The following is an 18,050-nucleotide window of genomic DNA, read 5'->3' as shown; positions in this document are numbered from 1 at the left end:
TGTATATTTTTACTATGTTTTTTGTTTTTGTTGGTTGTGGGGCTTGAACTCTGGGCCTGAGCACTATCCCTCAGCTCTTCAGCTCAAGGCAAGCACTCAACCACTTGAGTCACAGCTCCACTTCTGGTTTTCTGAGTGCTTTATTAGAGATAAGAGTCTCATGGCCTTCTGCCCAGGCTGGCTTTGAATCGTGATCCTCAGATCTCAGCCTCCTGAGTAGCTAGGCATGAGCCACCAGGGCCGGCTATGGTTTTGTTTTGTTTTGTTTTGTTTCCCCCTGGTCCTGAGGCTTGAACTCAGTGCCTGGGCACTGTCCCGGAGCCTCTTTGTGCTCAAAGCTAGTGCTCTACCACTTGAGCCACAGTGACACTTCTGGTTTTTTCTGAGTAGATTGTTGGAGATAAGAGTCTCCCAGATTTTCCTGCCTGGGCTGTCTTTGAATCGCAATCCTCAGACCTCAGTCTCTTAAGTAACTAGGATGACAGGTGTGAGCCACCAGCGCCCAGCCACACAGATGGCATTCTGTGTATACTCTTCCTCATTTGCTTTAGAGTAAGGCTTTCTTGTGAAACTGTTAACTAGAGACCAAGGTCCACAAGGCTTGTTTATAAATAGCTACCGTACAGTCTCTACTTGACCTAGTATTTGGGAATGGAAGAAACACAGGAACAGTATGCATTCCACCCTAGGTGTATTACAGTGTTAAAACTGACCCTGATGCCAGGACCTGGTGGCTCACGCCTGTCATCCTAGCTCCTCAGGAGGCCGAGATCTGAGGACTGCAGTTCAAAGCCAGCCTGGGCAGGAAAGTCCTTGTGACTCTTACCTCCATTGAACCACCAAAACACCAGAAGTGGAGGGATGGCTAAAAGTAGTAGAGTGCTAGCCTTGAGCAAAAAAAACACAAAAGACAGCACCCAGCCCCTGAGTTCAAGCTCTAATACTGGCACTCAAAAAAACACAATAAAAGAGGAAAAAAAAAAAGTCTTTATTGTGATGGTTCCCTAACAGAGAGACATGGTCTGTGAGGATCTGGCCCATGCCACTGAGCAGCTGAACTTGCTCACGGAGGCCTCAAAAAAGCACTCGGTGCTGCTGCAGTCTGCCCAGGAAGAGCTGACCAAGAAGGAGGCCCTGATCCAGGAGCTGCGACATGAGGTGAGAGGCACGGTTGCGGCGGTCTACTTCTGCACATATGGAATGATAGCTTCATGGACTAGATTGTGAATCTTGTAGATACACTATGGGCTGTGAACTCAGATCCACTCATGTGTATTGAGTCTTGTTCTAATTAGCCTAATATTATCCATGGAAGATACTGCAAATGACACTTGGCTCCTTTATAAAGGCTGCTTAGTATTCATTTGTGTAGACATACCATATATACTTTACCCATTTATTTTTTATTTTTATTTTTATTTTTTTTTGGTTGGTCGTGGGGCCTGATCTCTGGGCTTGGGCGCTGTCCCTCAGCTCTTCAGCTCAAGGCTAGCGCTCTACCACTTAAGCCACAACACCCACTTCCAGCTTTTTCTGCTTATGTGGTGCTGAGGAATCAAACCCAGGGCCTCATGCATACAAGGCAAGCACTCTACCACTGAGCCACCTTCCCAGCCCTACCCATTTATTTTTTAATCAGTGGCCATTTAGATTTACTCTGTACTTTGACTTACAGATAAATTGCAGTGAGCATAGGAATTATACTCTTTCCATTTCTTTGAGTACACACCCAGAAATAGGATCACTGCTCATATGGTGGTTCTCATTCTGGTCAATTTTGCTGGGAGCCTCCATGCTGTTTTTCTACAAGGGCTGTACTAATTTCCATGGTCAGATAGTGCCCGAACATTCCCTATTTTCTTTTTTATTTTATTTTATTTTATTTTATTTTTTTGGGGTCTGGTCGTGGGGCTTGAACTCTGGGCCTGGGCGCTGTCCCTCAGCTCTTCAGCTCAAGGCTAGCGCTCTACCACTTGAGCCACAGCGCCACTTCCGGCTCTTTCTTTTTGCTTATGTGATGCTGAGGAATCGAACCCAGGGCCTCAGGCATGCAAGGCAAGCACTCTACCACTGAGCCACCTTCCCAGTCCACATTCCCTATTTCTACATGCATCTCTCTCATCTTTTTTATAAGTTGCCATGCTAGCAGATATGAGATGATACCTTGATACCTCTTTGTGGTTTTGCTTTGATGATGGGGAAGTTTGTCTTTGCCAATTGGACCCTTGTGTGCCTAACTTGTAACCTCTTCCTAGCTAAACCAAACGAAACAGGAAGTAGAGCAGAAAAACAACAAGCATAATTTCACAGCAGAAGAAGAAGTAGTGATAGATTCTGCTACCCAGGTACCTTTCTTTTAGTCTTTGGAAACGATTTTAATCAGTGTATATTGTACAGTGTTGTGACATTTTCCATACACACACCCATGTACCCCAATCAAACTCAGCCCCTCCAATTCTCCCTTATCCAGCTTCCCCGTTCCTTAAAACAATTTCAACAGGTTTGTTTTATTTTCATACATGCATGTAAAGTACTGAAACCATATTCACCCTTCCCCTCAGGTACTTTTCAAAAAATCTTTTTGAAAACTCTGGCCCTGAGCTCTCTAGCTCAAGGCTAGTGCTCTATCACTTGCGCCCTCAGCTCCACTTCTGGTTTCCTGGTGGTTAATTGGAGCTAAGAGTCTCACAGACTTTCCTGATTTGAACCATGATCTTCAGACCTCAGCCTCCTGATTAGTTAGGATTACAAGTGTGAGCCACTGGCGCCTGGCTTAAGACTGTATCTTTATATTAAGAGTTTTTTAACCCCCTAACATGAGTGTGCTTTCCATTTGATAAAGGTAGCAGTCTTTTATGTCTTGGATAAGAATTAGAATAATAAGCGAATTGGCTTGTGTCTGGGCATATCCTGTGTACTAGATACTTGGAATATACGTTGAAAAGCCCATTCTGTGTGTTGGATGTATAGATTTAAAATGAAATCTTTATTGTCATTGGTTAAAATCAAATTTTCTTTGTCTTTAGAGTCCTAAAACACCCCTTCACTTTCAAACACATTTGATGAAAGTCATGGAAACACAGCAGGAACACGAGATCAAAGATGGAAGAGACTTAAAGACTTTGCAATACCTTGTAACAAAACTAAATGAAGACCGAGAAATAAAAAATGCTGACATCCTCAGAATGAAGGTATTTGGGTGATTTTTTTTTTTTTTTCTAGCACGTTTTTTTTGTTGGTTGGTTGTGGGCCTAGGCACTGTCCCTGAGTGCTTCAGATCAAGGCTAGTGCTCTACCACCCCAAAACTTCTGGCAAACATTAATACACATTAAAGTTCAAGGCACTGTGGGTATGATTATGAATCATTTTTCGATCTCCAGAGGCTGTTACGGTCTGTATTTTATCCAATGATCCTCGGTAGTTTTATGTACAGAAAAGGAAACTAAATGAAGAGTATCTGCCTTGGTCAGAGGGAGAGAGGAACACATTATCTGTCGTGTGGTATAGTGTAGAGTATATGTTACAGTGTACTCCCCATGTGTTTTCTTGTTTTTTTGCTTGTTTTTGTCGGTCATGGGGCCTGAACTCTGGTCCTGGGCGCTGTCCCTCAGCTCTTCAGCTCAAGGCGAGTGCTCTACCACTTGAGCCACAGCACCACTTCCAGTTTTCTGAGTGGATTATTGGATATAAGAGTCTCATGGTCTTTCCTGCCCAGGCTGGCTTTGAACCATCATCCTCAGATCTCAGCTAGGATCATAGGCGTGAGCCACCAGCACCCGGCTTCCCCAGGTGTTTTCTGAAAGGCATGATTTGGTGTGTTCTTAGGAGCAGTTGTGTGAAATGGAGAACCTACGCCTGGAGTCCCAGCAGTTAAGAGACAAAAACTGGCTCCTTCAAGGCCAACTGGATAATATTAAAAGACAGAAGGAGAGCAGGTGAGAAAAAGCCACCAGAACTCAGTGGAATCGTCTCGACCTGCCTGAGTCTAGTTGTTTGACGAGATTGCGTCAGACACATCTAGAGAAGCCCATGGCATTCAGGCAGGTTCTCCAAGAGAAGAGATTGTCTCACCAGCCCCAGGACTGCCCACACAGCTCAGCTTCTCCTGACTGGGTGGCTCTGGGTGATGTGGGTGCCATCCACAGGGTGCTGGTCTTGCCTTCTTTATGGAACATTCCTTCTCCACCAAGAAATTCATGTCTGGGACTTGAGATATGCCCCAGCGACTCCACAGGAGTCAATGGAAAATGGTAAATGATGAGAGAATGGAAGCAAAAAGAAATTGGAGGCTCCAAGGTGTCAGGCGAGTGTGGGACCAATGAAACATAGCTGCCACAAGCCAAAAGCCCTTTCTAGTTCGTGCCAGCGCTGGCCTGCCCTCTTAACCCGCCTCATGTTCACTCTTCCTTTTGTGTGTGTGCATGTGTGGGTACACCAGTCCTGGGCCTTGAACCTCAAGGCTTTTTTACTCAAGGCTAGCGCTTTACCACTTGAGCTGCAGCTCTGCTTGTGGATTTTTTGGTGGTTCATTGGAGATAACAATCTCATAGACTTTCCTGCTTGGGCTGACTCTGAACCATGATCCTCAGCTCTCAGCCTCCTGAGCCGCTAGACTGATAGGCATGAGCCACTGGCGCCCGGCTTGATACTGCTGTTGTGCTGGGAGAGATTTGAGTTGGTTTCTGGGAAGATCCTTCACCATATATATATACTGCTCATGGGTGGGCCCTAATCATGTTGCTTCTCTTCATATAATTTGGCATTGCTGTGCATAAGGTAGAAATTGATCCTTAAATAGACTTGACTGGATAACCCTATCTATCCCCTTCATCTGCAGTGATCAGAATTATCCAAACGACCAAGAGTTGGAGAGTGAAGAAGATGTCATCAGAGAAAGTCTTACTAATGTATGGTATTTTTATGCAGTACTTTTTTTCTGGGAAAAATGCTTTATAATTAACATTTATAGCCAATGTCGGTGCTTCACTGCTATAATCCTAGCTGCTCAGGAGTCTGAGATCTGAGGATCCCGGTGTGAAGCCAGCTCCACCAGACAAATTCTAGAGGCTCTCTTATCTCAAGTTAACCACCAAAAAGCCAGAAGTGGAACTGTGGCTTGAACAATAGAGAGCCACAAAACACCTCAGGAACAGTGCCAGGGCCTTGAGTTCAAGCCATAGTTCTAGCACCAAAGAAAATTAATTTTAACATATATGTTTATTTATTTTGGAAGTCATTTTTCCATTGAAAGCCAGTCTTCTCTGCAACCCTGCTATTTAGCCTGATATGTACCTGTAGTATTTACACATGGCTAAGAAGGAAGAGGAGGTGTGTGTGTCTTCATGCTTCTTCAGGATGCCCACAGATACTGCGACATGTAGAACAAGCAGGGAGACTAATTGGATCATAGCACCTGGAAGCTTGTGTATTGGCACCTTTGTATGGGTCTAGCTGGGATTATAGAAAAGGACACTGGTTTTATTAACAAGAAGAGTAGGCTTCATGAAAGAATAAGCCAGCATAGTGTTACATGCCTGTAATCCCAGCAGGCAGAAGAATCTTGAATATGAGGCTAGCCTAGGCTGCATAGTTAAAGCCTATCTCAAAAAGCAAAACAAAATAAAAATTCAAGACCCCCAATTCAACCATCTTTTTAATGTTGTTTTAAATTTTTCAAATTTTCTTACTTATAGAGTAAAATTTTTGAAGAAATGCTGAAAATGAAAAAAAAGTAAGTGTGCTATTTTGTAGTCCACATTCTTGATAATAATGTCTTTATTCTTTCCTAATGGGAAATACATCCACGAGGTATGTCATTTCTTTCCTTCTGTGTATATGTGAACATAATGTTTACAAAATTATTTTCCTGATGCCACTTGCTCAAGGGAATCCTTTAGTGTAAAGGTGCCCTAAAAATATCCTAAAGAAATAAGTATATACGGCTGGGCACCATGGTCATGCCTGTAATCCTAGTTACTCAGGAGGCTGAGATCTGAGGATCGCAGTTGAAAGCTAGCCCAGGCAGGAAAGTCTGTGAAACTCTTACCTCCAAATAACAACCAGAAAAGTGGAAATGGTTCTGTGTCTCAAATGGTAGAGTGCTAGCCTGGAGCTGAAGAGCTCAGGGACAGCACTGAAGCCCAGAGTTCAAGCCCATGACCCTTCCCTCTTCCCCGCCCCCCTCCAAAAAAAAAAAAGTATGTGTAAGGCATTTATTAGTGGCTCACACCTCACTCAGGAGGCTGAGATCTGAGAACTGTGGTTCAAACCCTTCCTGCGGAGAAAACTCCCCAAAACTCTTATTTCCAATTAACCAACACAGAGCCAAAAGTGGAACTGGTGCATTAAGTTTTGTGTATTATTTCATTGCAGTAGACAATATCCCATTCCACATGCACTGTTCCTGTTGGGCAATTTTTCCCCAGTGCTGGGGATAGAAGCCAGTGCCTTACGCATGCCAGCACCCCAGCACTGAGCTACACCCAAAATCCTAGGTATCTTCTTTGGCAACTTTACAGGAGAGCTGAAGATTACTGATACTTTTTCAAATCAGAAGTCTAAGCTGGAGAGATTTAACTTGAGTGATGTCTTGTCATTCTGTTCCTTGGAATACCGAGAAGTGATGTTTATACTTACAGTCTAGAAGAAATCCAAAATGCCCTGCACAGCAAGGAGATGGAATGTCTTCGGATGAGTGAGGAAGTTGAGCGTACCAGAACTTTGGAGTCTAAAGCATTCCAGGAAAAGGAACAACTGAGATCAAAACTGGAAGAGATGTATGAAGAGAGAGACAGAACATTACAGGTGTGTTCGTGTTCCACAGTACTTTTGCATATTTAAATAAATACAACTGATCAAGAACATAACAACTTGTACATCTCATTGTTGCGATGGGTCCACCTGTATCCCTATTTAAACGATTTGTTTTTTCCCTTCCTATACAACTTTGGTGAGGGGGGCACGGAGGAGGATTGGGTTGGGGAGGGGGGGGATGATGGGTAGGGGAAACAAAAGGAAGAGGCTACAATGCTTGATAAGAAATACACTCATTATCTTGCCCATGTAATTGTAACCCCTCTGTATTTTCACAATAAAAAAATAATAATTAAAAAAAATTTTTTAAAGAAAAATTTTGGCTGGGCTTGGTGCCTCATGCCTGTTATCTTAGCTATTCAGGAGGCTGCTGAGGATTGAGGTTCAAAGCCAGCTCAGGCAGGAAAATCTATGAGACTCATCTCCAGTTAACCACCAAAAAACCAGAAGCAGAGGTGTGAACCAAGAAGTTGAGCACCACTCTTGAGTGAAAAAGCTAAGGGACAGTACCCCGGCCTTCCACTACCAGCAGAAAAAGAAAAGAAAATTATGTCCAGTTTCTCATTTTCCCTTTCTTGGATTGATTTCCCTGAAGGAGATAGAACTGTTGCGGAAGCAAGTCAACTATCTCTCGGAAGAAAACGGAAAATTGGTCGGTCACCAAAATCTACATCAGAAGATTCAGTATGTAGTGCGGCTGAAGAAAGAAAATGTCAGGCTTGCTGAGGTAAACTCTGAAAACATTCTCAATTTTTTACCACTCTTTTCAAAGTGATCGTTTCATCAAAAATAGAGTTAGGGCTGGGGATATGAGTCCAGTGGTTAGAGGGCTTGCCTATTAAACACAGGTCCCTGAGTTGAGACCCTACTCCCTCAATCAATCAAAAAAACTTACTGTTTAAGCTGGGCAAAGTGTCACACGCCCGTAATCCCAGCACTTGGGAGGCTGAGACTGGAATATTGAAAGTTCCAAGCTAGCTTGGGCTACAAAACAATATCCTGCCTTTATAATGAAAAAAAATAATAAAAAGTGATAATTAAATCAGTTAACTCTTACTTTAGCTTTCAAGAATTTCAAAGAATGTCTTGATTTTTTTTAAAATGTTAGTCACTGGGGCTGGGAAGGTGGTTCAGTGGTAGAGCGCTTGCCTTGCATGCATGAGGCCCTGGGTTCGATTCCTCAGCACCACATAAGCAAAAAGAAAAAAGCCGGAAGTGGCGCTGTGGCTCAAGTGGTAGAGCCTTGAGCTGAAGAGCTGAGGGACAGTGTCCAGGCCCAGAGTTCAGGCCCCACGACCGGACCCCCCCCCAAAAAAAAAATGTTAGTCACTGCTATTCTAATGTTATTCAGTTAAATTCTCAAAGATTTTTTTTTTTTCCATGAAATGCTAGGTATCAAAACCCAAGGTCTAGGCTGGGGATGTGGCTTGGGTGACTAGCATGCACATTGAACTATATCCCTTATTCCTAGATGCCAGATTGTTTTATGTTAATTAACAAATTTAGTATTTGCATTTTGACACATAATTAATGTCAAGAAGAATAGTACCCTCTATAAGAACTTAGAGCCTTGATTTTTTTTTCCTTCCCCCTCTCCTTTCCTCCTTTCTTTTTTAAAATTACTTACAGGAGACAGAAAAGTTGCGTGTTGAAAATGTATTTTTAAAAGAAAAGAAAAAAAAGGAATTATAACGATCATGGCCAACTCCTGAAGCATCACCTGGTTCGGAGAATTTTTTTTGTTTTTTCACAGTTGTAAAGAGTTGATGTAGCAGAGAAAGTAAAAGGCACTCAGGAGACTGAGCAACAGGACCTGGAAATGATTGTCCCAAATTTTGTTTTCTTTCTCTTTTAAAGTAAGAACTACTCTTACCCACAGAGTAGAGCTCAATTAAGGCCCTTCTTTACAAAATGTGTGCATGGTGGTCGTGGATGACCCTTGACTTCTAATGAGCAGTCTGCAACAGACCAGCCCATTTCCTGTAAATACGGGAAGGCACTTTGTCCTGTTTGAAATAAAGCATGTACCTGATTCTGTGTTAGCTCTAACAGTAGTATATGGTGGTGCTAAAACTTGAAGTGAGCTTGATCCCTTGATTTTGTAGATAATTTTTGTTAATATAGATTATTTTTGTATTATGAGCATTTTCTATGATGTGGCCCATGTTTTGAATAAATTTGTTTACAACAAAACACTCTAACAAAGTGATACACATTGTTCTTTTGCGTGATACACATTGTTCTTTTGCTTATTAGTAAATGTGCTGCTGAAGCAAAAATATCTTAAGCCATCGTTGAAGTTTATTTTTCCCAATAAATGTGGGGTGAGATATCTCTTCCCTTCCATTCTGTGCTAGTTCAATCAGCTCATTCTTGCACTGATTGGAATTTTGGTTGCTTGTGTATGTGTGTCTGTGTGTGTCTGTGTCTGTTTATGGGCATGCACATACACGCAAGCAGTACCTAGAGACAGAGCCTTGATTTTTTTTTTTTTTTTTAATATATATAGCTCAATGTATCTCAAACTCGTGACCCTTCTCCCTCAGCCTCCCGAGTGCTGGGATTTCAGGCCTACCTCACCAAGTCCAGTTGAAGGATTATAATCAAACCATAGTCTGTTCAATTAAATGTCTGTAGCCAGGGCATGAGCCAGTCACAATATTCAGTAATGGCAGGCACAGAGGAAGCAAAGACATAAGGCTCCGGCTCTGACAGCCTTGTGGAGTCAAGTATACAGCAAGATGCTTTAGAGCAAGGAGGAAAGTGGAGTACTTTGACCAGAATCCCTGGCACTTCAGGAAGCCTATGAGAAATGCAGATGTTCAGGCCTGTCATCCTTAGCTACTCATAAGGCTGAGATCTGAACAATATTGGTCTGAGGCAAGCCATTACAGACTGAAAAGTCTTTAAGACTCGTTCCCCAAAATAACCAGCAAAAAAATGCAGGGTTGGAGGCATGGCCCAAAGGGTAGCTCACCCAGCCAAACAAGCAAGAGAATCTACCACAGACACTAAATAAAGTAACAGTTTTGATTACAGCTATAGATCTCAGTCAGGAGTTGTGCAGTGCCTGGAGTTGAAGCACCCCTCCACCCTCCATTTTACTAGGCACACACTGGAGAGAGATGGATGGCTATTAAGAATATCTGAGTCTGCACAGCCAGGATTGGGCAATTCTAGCAAGCTTTTACGGGGTGACACTGGGACCACATTATTAAGTGATGTTAGAAAAAGTTTTCTCAAGATGTTGGGGTGTCATGTAGGAATAAAGACACTAACTCAAAAGGAACTCGGCAAGGCAGAGTTTTTGTCCTGGGCTTGAACTTGGCTTGGGTGCTATCTCTGAGTCTGTGTCCAAGGCTAGGACTCTACCACTTGAACCACCGTGCCACTTCTGGCTTTTTCTGAGTATATTGGAGATAAAGTCTCTGAGTATATTGGAGATAGAGGCTTTCCTTCCCAGGCTGGCTTTGAATCACAATCCTCAGATCTCAGCCTGAGTAGCTAGGATGACAGGTATGAGGCCCCAGCACCCCACTGACAAAGTTTATTTCTACAGAATGGTGCCCTAGTGTCCAAAAATATAGCAAGCAGGCACACAGAACAGGCAGGCTGCTCCCTTTTTTAATCTCTAACCCAACAGGCCCTGGCCCTCCGCTCCCATTGGCTTAGGTCAGGTTCACAATCTGCAAAACAGGATGGGATTAAAATTCAAGGACCTTCTAATGGGCTGTCTTTGTTAAACTGCTCAAGAAATATATATGGGGCTGAGAATGTGGTTTAGAGGTACAGTGCTTGCTTAGCATGCATGAAGCCTTGGGTTCAATTCCTTGGTACCACATACACAGAAAAAGAAGTGGTGGGGGGGTTCAAGTGGTCGAATGCTAGCTAGCCTTGAGCAAAAGAAGTTCAGGGACAGCGCCCAGGGCCCTGAGTTCAAGTCCCAGGACTGGCAAAAAAGGAAGGAAGAAAGAAAAAAGGAAATAGATGTATGTAACCAAAGTGGGATTAACAAGGGCCAAACCAGGCACTTTGTGGCTCATGTCTGTCATCCTAGCTACTCAGGAGGCTGAGATCTGAGGATCACAGTTCAAAGCCAGCCTGGAGCAGGAAAAGCCGGAGACTCTTAATGCCAATAAACTTCTCAAAAGAAGCCGGAAGTGGTGCTGTGGCTCAAGTGGTACAGCCCTAGCCTTGAACACAAAGGAGGCTCGGGGACAGAGCCCAGGCCCTGAGTTCAAGCCCCAGGACAGGCAAAAAAAAAAAAGATCAAACCACCAGGCCAAAGCAAAACCCCTTTAGAAAAACAATTCTCTCAACATTGGCAACAGAAAAAGAAGTAATCTACTTAGATAGAAAAGACCCTTTTCTCACAAGGGCCAACGTGGAAGCCACCGTCTCCCAATCAACAACCATCCTGCACCTGACCAGCGCAGACAGAGAGCTTCAGTCTTCATTTTTCCCGCCATCCTTCGCGCCGGCCCGGGATTGGCCCCGCCCTCTGTCCGTTTAGCCCCGCCCTGGGAGGCTTAGGCCCGCCCCTGAGATTCAAAAAGAACCACCCAGCTGGGCTTCGGTCTCCGGCCCCGGACGCCCTGCGCATGCTCGAGGCTGGCCCCGCCTCCCAGCGCTCTGAGTGGTGGCTTCCCCTTACGTCAGCTCTGCGCCCGGCGCGTCACGCGCAGTGCGCGGAGTCCCGCTGGCGGCTGGAACGCTGTGGGCGTCATGGCGGCGAGGACGCTGTCCTCGCGCGGCGCGGGCCCGGGCCCGGGCCCTGTGTCGGCCACCGCTTACCCCGACACACCGGCCGAATTTCCCCATCACCTCCAGGCCGGCGCGATGAGGCGCCGCTTCTGGGGCGTGTTCAACTGCCTGTGCGCCGGCGCGTTCGGGGCCCTGGCCGCCGCCTCCGCCAAGCTGGCCTTCGGCCGCGAGGTGCAGCCCGGGGCGCCGCTGCTGCGGGCGGGGCGGGCGGCGGAGGGCGCTGCGGGGCCCGGGGGCGGCGCGCGCGGAGCGGGGCGGGCTGGGGGAAGCCTCCCGCACCCCGATTCGCCATCACCCCCACTCCCCCCCCACCCCGGCCCCCTCGTCCGATGTGTGCGGCGGGAGACGCCGGGGACTGAGGCCTCCTCCTCCTCCTCCTCCCTTCCCTCGGGCGGGGAGCAGCTCCACCTCCCATCTGACATTTATAGGCCCCCCCCCCCCCACTGTGCTCGGCTTTCCTCGGCACGTTGACTCTTGAAGGTGAGAAACCTGTTGCCGGTCTTAGTTGTTAGTCCCTCCATTCCCCCCTTCCCCTTCCATCCTTCCCTGTTCCCACCGGCCAGTCTACCTGCCCAGCCAGGAAAATTGAGCATTTGGGGATTACCCCCAAGCATAGGCAACGTTGAAAAAAACATCGTTGTGGTCACAGGCCCCTGGGCGGCTGATCTCCCTGCTCTACCCAATTCAGGGGGGGTTACTAGATGGGCCTCGGCTTAATTGGAGGCGGGAGGGAGGATTCATTCGGTGCAGGTAGGCCCTGAGCTGGATGAAGTTAGTATTCTGTTCTTAGGTTAAACAAAACAAAAAAATCATTGGATCATAAAGGGTTTTGTATTGTCTTTTTTAAAAAAGAGTTTGTTTGGGCTGGAAAGATGGCTCAGTGGTAGAGTGCTAGCCTTGCATGCATGAGGCTCTGGGTTCAATTCCTCCAGCAGCACATAAGCAGAAAAAGCCAGAAGTGGCGCTGTGGCTCAAGTGGTAGAGTGCTGGCCTTGAGCTGAAGAGCTGAGGGACAGCGCCCAGGCCCAGAGTTCAGGCCCCATGACTGGCCAAAAAAAAAAAAAGAGAGTTCGTTTTTGTGTGTGTGAACTCGGGGCCTAGACACTTGTCCCTTTAGCTCTTTCTGCTGAAGGCTGGTTGGTGTTTCTACCACTTAAGCCACAGCTCCACTTGCAGGGTTTTTGTTTTTTGTTTTTTTGCTGGTCCATTGGAGGTAAGAGTCTCAACAGCCTTTCTTGCCCAGGCTGACTTCAAACTGTCATCTCAGCCTCCTGAGTAGCCAGGATTACAGGCATGAAGCACTGTTGTCTGATTTTTTTTTTCCTCCCACCCCACTCTTATTTTGGTCTTGTCTTCATAACCAGAAGATCAGGCTGCCACTAGTCCATTGGTTACCCCTTCCCAAAACATGCTAGAGATTCAGCTTCTGGGAAAACTAATAGAACAATATCTATATGGGCCCATTCCTTGAAGAAAGTTGTTCTGTCTGTGTTTATTCACTTGTACCAAACAGATCCACATAACCTGTGTGTGAAAGCTTCCTTGCTAAAGGTTTTCTCTTTCATTAAAAATAGTTTTAAGAGTTGAGAATGTGGCTTAGTGGTAGAGTTCTTGCCTAGCATGCATTGAAGCCCTGAGTTCAATTCCTCAGTACCACATAAACAGAAAAGGCTGGAAGTGGTGCTGTGACTCAAGTGGTAGAGCTCTAGCTTTGACCAAAAGCAGCTCAGGGACAGTGCCTAGGCCCTGAGTTCAAGCCCCAAGACTGGCAAAAAATAAAAATAGTTTTAAAACAAATAGTGGGGTGCTGGCACCAGTGGCTCATACCTGTAATGCTAGCTACTCAAGGAGCTAAGATTGTGATTAAAAGCCAGCCTGGGCAGTAAAGTCTATAAGACTATTTCCAACTAAGCACTAAAAATCCCAAAAGGAGAGCTGTGGCTCCTGTGGTAGAATGCTAGTCTTCCTCTTCTCTCCTCTCCCTTTTTTCCTTTCCCCTTTCCCCTCTCCTCCTCCATTTTTTTTTTCTTTGAGCTTGAACTCGGCCTGGGCACTGTCCCTGAGCTCTTTGGCTCTAGAGCTCTCCACTTTGACTTTGAGCCACAGCTCCATTACATGGTCTAGTCTTAAGAAAAAGAAAACGGGGGGGGGGGGGGAAACCCCCAGGGACACACCTAGGCCCTGGGTTCTAGCCTGAGGACCGGTACCAAAATAGATAGATAGGACCTGCAAGTTTTCTAAGCAATGCCAGAACAGCCCAGATAGCCCTAGACAGACAGGGCTTTGGTCTGTGCCAGACAGAGCATGGAGAACATTTGCCTGATTTTGAATCTTGTCTGCTTTCCCCAGTTCTAGGCAAGTTCTATAGTACCTCTGTAAAATGAAATCAAGGAGTCAACAAGAATGTCTTGAAAACATTTAGTACAAGTTCCAGCACAGAGGAAAAGCTCAAGAATGCTCAGAGCAGCTCACCTGAGTGCAGAGAGTTAGGTGTGAGGCACAGATGGCTCATTTATGCTTGGCCTGACCCCAGGAAGGAAAGACCCTTCCTTGACCCTCTCATACACATATCAAATAATTGCAGCTCAGCTGTCAGGGTCTTAGCGTCCAGACCTGGTTCTTGTGGGATCAGTAAAGGATTCCACTGTTTAGCAGAAACGACTAGATCTGGACTGGCCGCTGGTGGCTCATGCTTATCATCCTAAGTAGCAAGGAGGCTGAGATCTGAAGATTGTGGGTCAGAACCAGTCTGGGCAGGAAAGTCCCTGAGATTCTTTATCTCCACTTAACCATCAGAAAACTTGGCACTGTGGCTAAAAGTGGTAGAATGGTAGCCTTGAGCAAAAAGAGCTCAGGGAAAGCCAGGTACTGGGGGCTCATGCCTGTCATCCTAGCTACTTAGAAGTCTAAGGATCATGGTTTGAAGCCAGCTTTAGCATTAAAGTCCAGACTTTTTTTTTTTTTTGTGCCAATCCTGGGTCTTGAACTGAGGGCCTGGGCACTGTCCATGAGCTTTTGCTCAAGGCTAGTACTCTACCATTTGAGCCACGGTGCCACTTCCAGCTTTTTCTGTGTATGTGGTACTGAGGAATTGAACTCAGGGCCTCAGGCATGCAAGGCAAGCGCTCTACCACAAAGCCACCTTCCCAGCCCTCCATGAGACTTTTTATCTCCGATAAAATACTCAGAAAAAGCTGGGAATGGGGCTGTGGCTCAAGCGGTAAAGCACTAGCCTTACACAAAAGAAACCCCAGGATAGTACCCAGCCCTCCAAGCCCTATGACCACCAACAACCAAAAGACTCAATGTGGATGACCATTTTGCTACTAAGGTCACTCACGTGGGCAGCAAAGGTTTTTCCCTGAGTTGGCTCTGCTGCCCGCTAAGGGCTCAGGAAGCTGTGTACTGGGACAGGGGTGGGGGCTCAGTAGACATCTGACCCCAGCAGCTCCTGTGGCCTGGCCATGACCGCAGTAACACTTCTCTTGCAGGTGAACATGGGCCTGTGCGTCTTAGGTATTATCACCATGGCGAGTACCAACTCTCTGATGTGGACCTTCTTTAGCCGGGGCCTCAGTTTCTCCATGTCTTCAGCCATTGCCTCTGTTACTGTGACTTTTTCTAACATCCTCAGCTCGGTGAGTACCCCCAAGGGCATGGTACCCTTGTCCGAAGCCTAGGTTCTAAGTGGATTGTCCTTGGGGGGACCCTGCTCCTTTCCCAGACAAGAGAAAGCACAGGAAAGGAAGTAGAGGTTGGATGTGGAGCAGTTTCACAGGGAAGTCTTGGCTTGGGGTGTGGTGGCTCACGCCTGTCATCCTAGTGACTCAGGAGGCTGAGATCTGAGGATCGTGGTCTGAAGCCAGCCAGGCCAGGAAAGTCTATAAGACACTATCTCCAATGAACCACCCCCAAAACCAAAAGTAGACCTGTGGTTCAAAGTGTTAGAGCGCTAGCCTTGAGCAAAAAAGCTCAGAAAGGTCCTGCGGGGCCTCAGTGGCTCACACGTGTAATCCTAGCTACACAGGAGGCTGAGATCTGAGGATTGTGATTCAAAGCCAGCCAGGGAAGGAAAGACCCTGTGAAACTCTTTATCTCCAATTAACAACTCAAAAACCGGAAGTGGGGCTCAAAAGTGCTAGCCTTGTGCTAGAGTGCTAGCCTTGAGCAAAAGACCTCAGGGACAGCGCCCAGGCCCTGAGTTCAAGCCTCACAACCAACAAGAATAACAAAAAGCTCCAAGGGCTGGGAATGTGGCTCAGTGGTAGAGTGCTTGCCTAGCATGCATGAAACCCTGGGTTCGATTCTTTAGTACCACATACACAGAAAAAGCTGGAAGTGGCGCTGTGGCCCAAGTGGTAGAGTGCTAGCCTTGAACAAAAAAAGCTCAGGGACAGCACCCAGGCCCTGAGTTCAAGCCTTAGGACTGGCCAAAAAGAAGAAAAGAAAAGCTCAGGTCCTGAGCCCCACAACCAACGACAACAACAAAATAGAATTCTTACGAAGTTATAGGAGTGAAACCTGACTGTCAAAAGTCTATGTATAATAAGCCAGGTGCTGGTGCCTCACGCCTGTTACCATAGCTACAAACGAGAGTCCCCGTTCAAAGTCATCCAAAGCCGGAAAATCCATGAGACTCTTACCTGCAGATTAACTGCGAAAAGGCTAGAAGTGGACGTGTGGCTCCAGGGGTAAGAGAACCAGGCGCAATGTGAAAAAGTTAAGGGGGGAGCGCGCAGGCCGAGTTCAAGCCCTAGGATGGGTACACACACAAAAAGCCTGTGTACTTGCTGACCCTCCAGGCAGCGTAGCTGGCTCCCAGTGTGGAACATCAACGCCCCAGTAGTCGGTCCTCAAGAGAGAGTTGAGCGGTCAGTCCTGAAGAGCGTAGAAGGCCGCAGTTGCCTAACTAGGGTCAGAAATCTGTTAAGAACCCAGTGTTTCCTGGGAAACACCTGCTGGGCTGCCAATGGACTTCTCAAAGGCTAAGGCCCTCCCTGCTCTCTCTGCCCACAGGCTTTCCTGGGCTACGTGCTGTATGGAGAGTGCCAGGAGGTCTTGTGGTGGGGAGGTGTGTTCCTCATTCTCTGTGGACTCACCCTGGTCCACCGGAAGCTCCCGCCCACCTGGAAGGCCCTCCCACACAAGCAACAGTAACCTCCTGGCTGGAAGGCCTCGTGAAAGGTGACCAGGGCTCTGCGGCCTTGGGTTGGTGTCGCCGCCACTTCCAGAGTGGCCTGGACACCCAGCCCTCCAGCCGGTGGCCACAGGGAGATGCTGGAGCAGCCAGGCCAACAGGCCAGCCCCGATCCCAAGAGATCAGGCCTCTGGCCGTACAGCCTTGAGGGTGGTACTGCCATACTGGCCTCTGCCCTCCACCCAACATGTGGAGAGTGCTTTGATTCTTTGCCCACCGCCAAAGCAACCTCAGACCAGCTGTGCGTCTGTGTGGCTCACGCCTGTCATCGTAGCCCCTCAGGAGGCTGAGACCTGACCATCGCGGTTCAAAGGCAACTCCGGGCAGGAAAGTTGGTGAGACTCTTACTCGCCAGTGAACCACCAGAAAACCAGAAATGGGCGAGCGCTAGCCTTGAACGCAAAAGCTCAAGGACAGCACTTAGGCCGTAAGTTCAAGCCCCACTACTGACCCAAAACAAAACAAGACAAAAAGCCTTGGAGCCCTGGCACAAGCTGAGATCCTGGGTGGCTCAGCTTTGTGTGCGACACAGTTCCTAAAACCATGCTGTCTGTCCTGATCAAGGCCTCTCTGCGCCCTGCCGGGGCCTTCTGCACGGCGCCAGGCTGCGGGACTCCAGCCCGCTGCATGCCTGGCTACGGGAGCCAGAGAAGGGAAACGAGTTAATAAATGTTGTGTTGTTTTGTTTAGTTGTGTTTTCAGTTAAAGCTATAGAATCTTAATTCTACCTTTTGGAGCCACCAGTGTGAGCTGAAATCTGTGGAGCAGAGCAGGTGGCATTGTGTACAGTGCCCAGGCCAGGGCCCTGGGAAGCATGAAACCTGGGTCAATCAAGGAGGACAGTATGGCCTTCCATTAGAGCCCCTGATCATTTTCCTTCCTCGGAAAAGGAGGTGGCCCAGAACGCACCCCATCTTTTATTTGACATCTCATCAGGAGACATGGACAGAAAATGGCATTCAAAACCTTCATCTCAGGCTGGGAAGGTGGCTCAGTGGTAGAGTGCTTGCCTAGCATGCATGAAGCCCTGGTTCGATTCCTCAGCACCACACACACAGAAAAAGCCAGAAGTGGATCTGTGGCTCAAGTGGTAGAGTGTTAGCATTTGAGCAAAAGAAGCTCAGGGACAGTGCCCAGACCCTGGGTTCAAGCCCCGTAACCGACAAAAAAAAACAAAAACAAAAACAAAACAAAAACTTCTTGGTTTCATGGGGACCCAAAGTTATGGTTTCCAGGCTGCTCATTGATCCACCTTGCTGGGGGACAGCTTGTCAG

General features: G+C 47.0%; 2 protein-coding genes across 2 annotated transcripts in view; both read left to right on the top strand.

Moving 5' to 3' along the window:
- The window catches only part of Kif15 (kinesin family member 15), a 46,214-nt gene extending 37,368 nt beyond the window's left edge, over window positions 1-8,846 (top strand). Inside the window, exons 27-35 of the mRNA XM_070017592.1 lie at window positions 1,012-1,158; window positions 2,256-2,345; window positions 3,027-3,191; window positions 3,827-3,936; window positions 4,839-4,908; window positions 5,695-5,732; window positions 6,640-6,805; window positions 7,410-7,541; window positions 8,444-8,846. Of these exons, the coding sequence (XP_069873693.1) occupies window positions 1,012-1,158; window positions 2,256-2,345; window positions 3,027-3,191; window positions 3,827-3,936; window positions 4,839-4,908; window positions 5,695-5,732; window positions 6,640-6,805; window positions 7,410-7,541; window positions 8,444-8,506 (981 nt within the window). The 3' untranslated portion in view covers window positions 8,507-8,846. The remainder of the gene's footprint in view (window positions 1-1,011; window positions 1,159-2,255; window positions 2,346-3,026; window positions 3,192-3,826; window positions 3,937-4,838; window positions 4,909-5,694; window positions 5,733-6,639; window positions 6,806-7,409; window positions 7,542-8,443) is intronic.
- Window positions 8,847-11,528: 2,682 nt separating this feature from the next.
- Tmem42 (transmembrane protein 42) lies at window positions 11,529-17,464 on the top strand. The gene is made up of 3 exons (XM_070017591.1): window positions 11,529-11,749; window positions 15,070-15,216; window positions 16,595-17,464. The coding sequence occupies exons 1-3, from the start codon at window positions 11,540-11,542 to the stop codon at window positions 16,733-16,735; spliced, it is 498 nt and encodes a 165-aa protein (XP_069873692.1). The 5' UTR covers window positions 11,529-11,539; the 3' UTR covers window positions 16,736-17,464.
- The last annotated feature ends 586 nt before the right edge of the window (window positions 17,465-18,050 follow it).

This window comes from Dipodomys merriami, unplaced genomic scaffold, assembly GCF_024711535.1.
Source record: "Dipodomys merriami isolate MVZ:Mamm:240054 unplaced genomic scaffold, mDipMer1.0.p SCAF_125, whole genome shotgun sequence".
NCBI classification, from domain to species: Eukaryota; Metazoa; Chordata; class Mammalia; order Rodentia; family Heteromyidae; genus Dipodomys; species Dipodomys merriami.
The sequence above is the reverse complement of the archived record's forward strand: the minus strand, read 5'-3'. Positions and strand labels throughout refer to the sequence as shown.

Excerpts from the sequence above, each read along its gene's own strand:
- Tmem42 (XM_070017591.1), top strand. The coding sequence starts at position 11,540 with ATGGCGGCGAGGACGCTGTCCTCGCGCGGCGCGGGCCCGGGCCCGGGC. Across the intron at positions 11,750-15,069 it reads AGCTGGCCTTCGGCCGCGAG|GTGAACATGGGCCTGTGCGT; the intron begins GTGCAGCCCGGG and ends CTTCTCTTGCAG. Across the intron at positions 15,217-16,594 it reads TTTCTAACATCCTCAGCTCG|GCTTTCCTGGGCTACGTGCT; the intron begins GTGAGTACCCCC and ends CTCTGCCCACAG.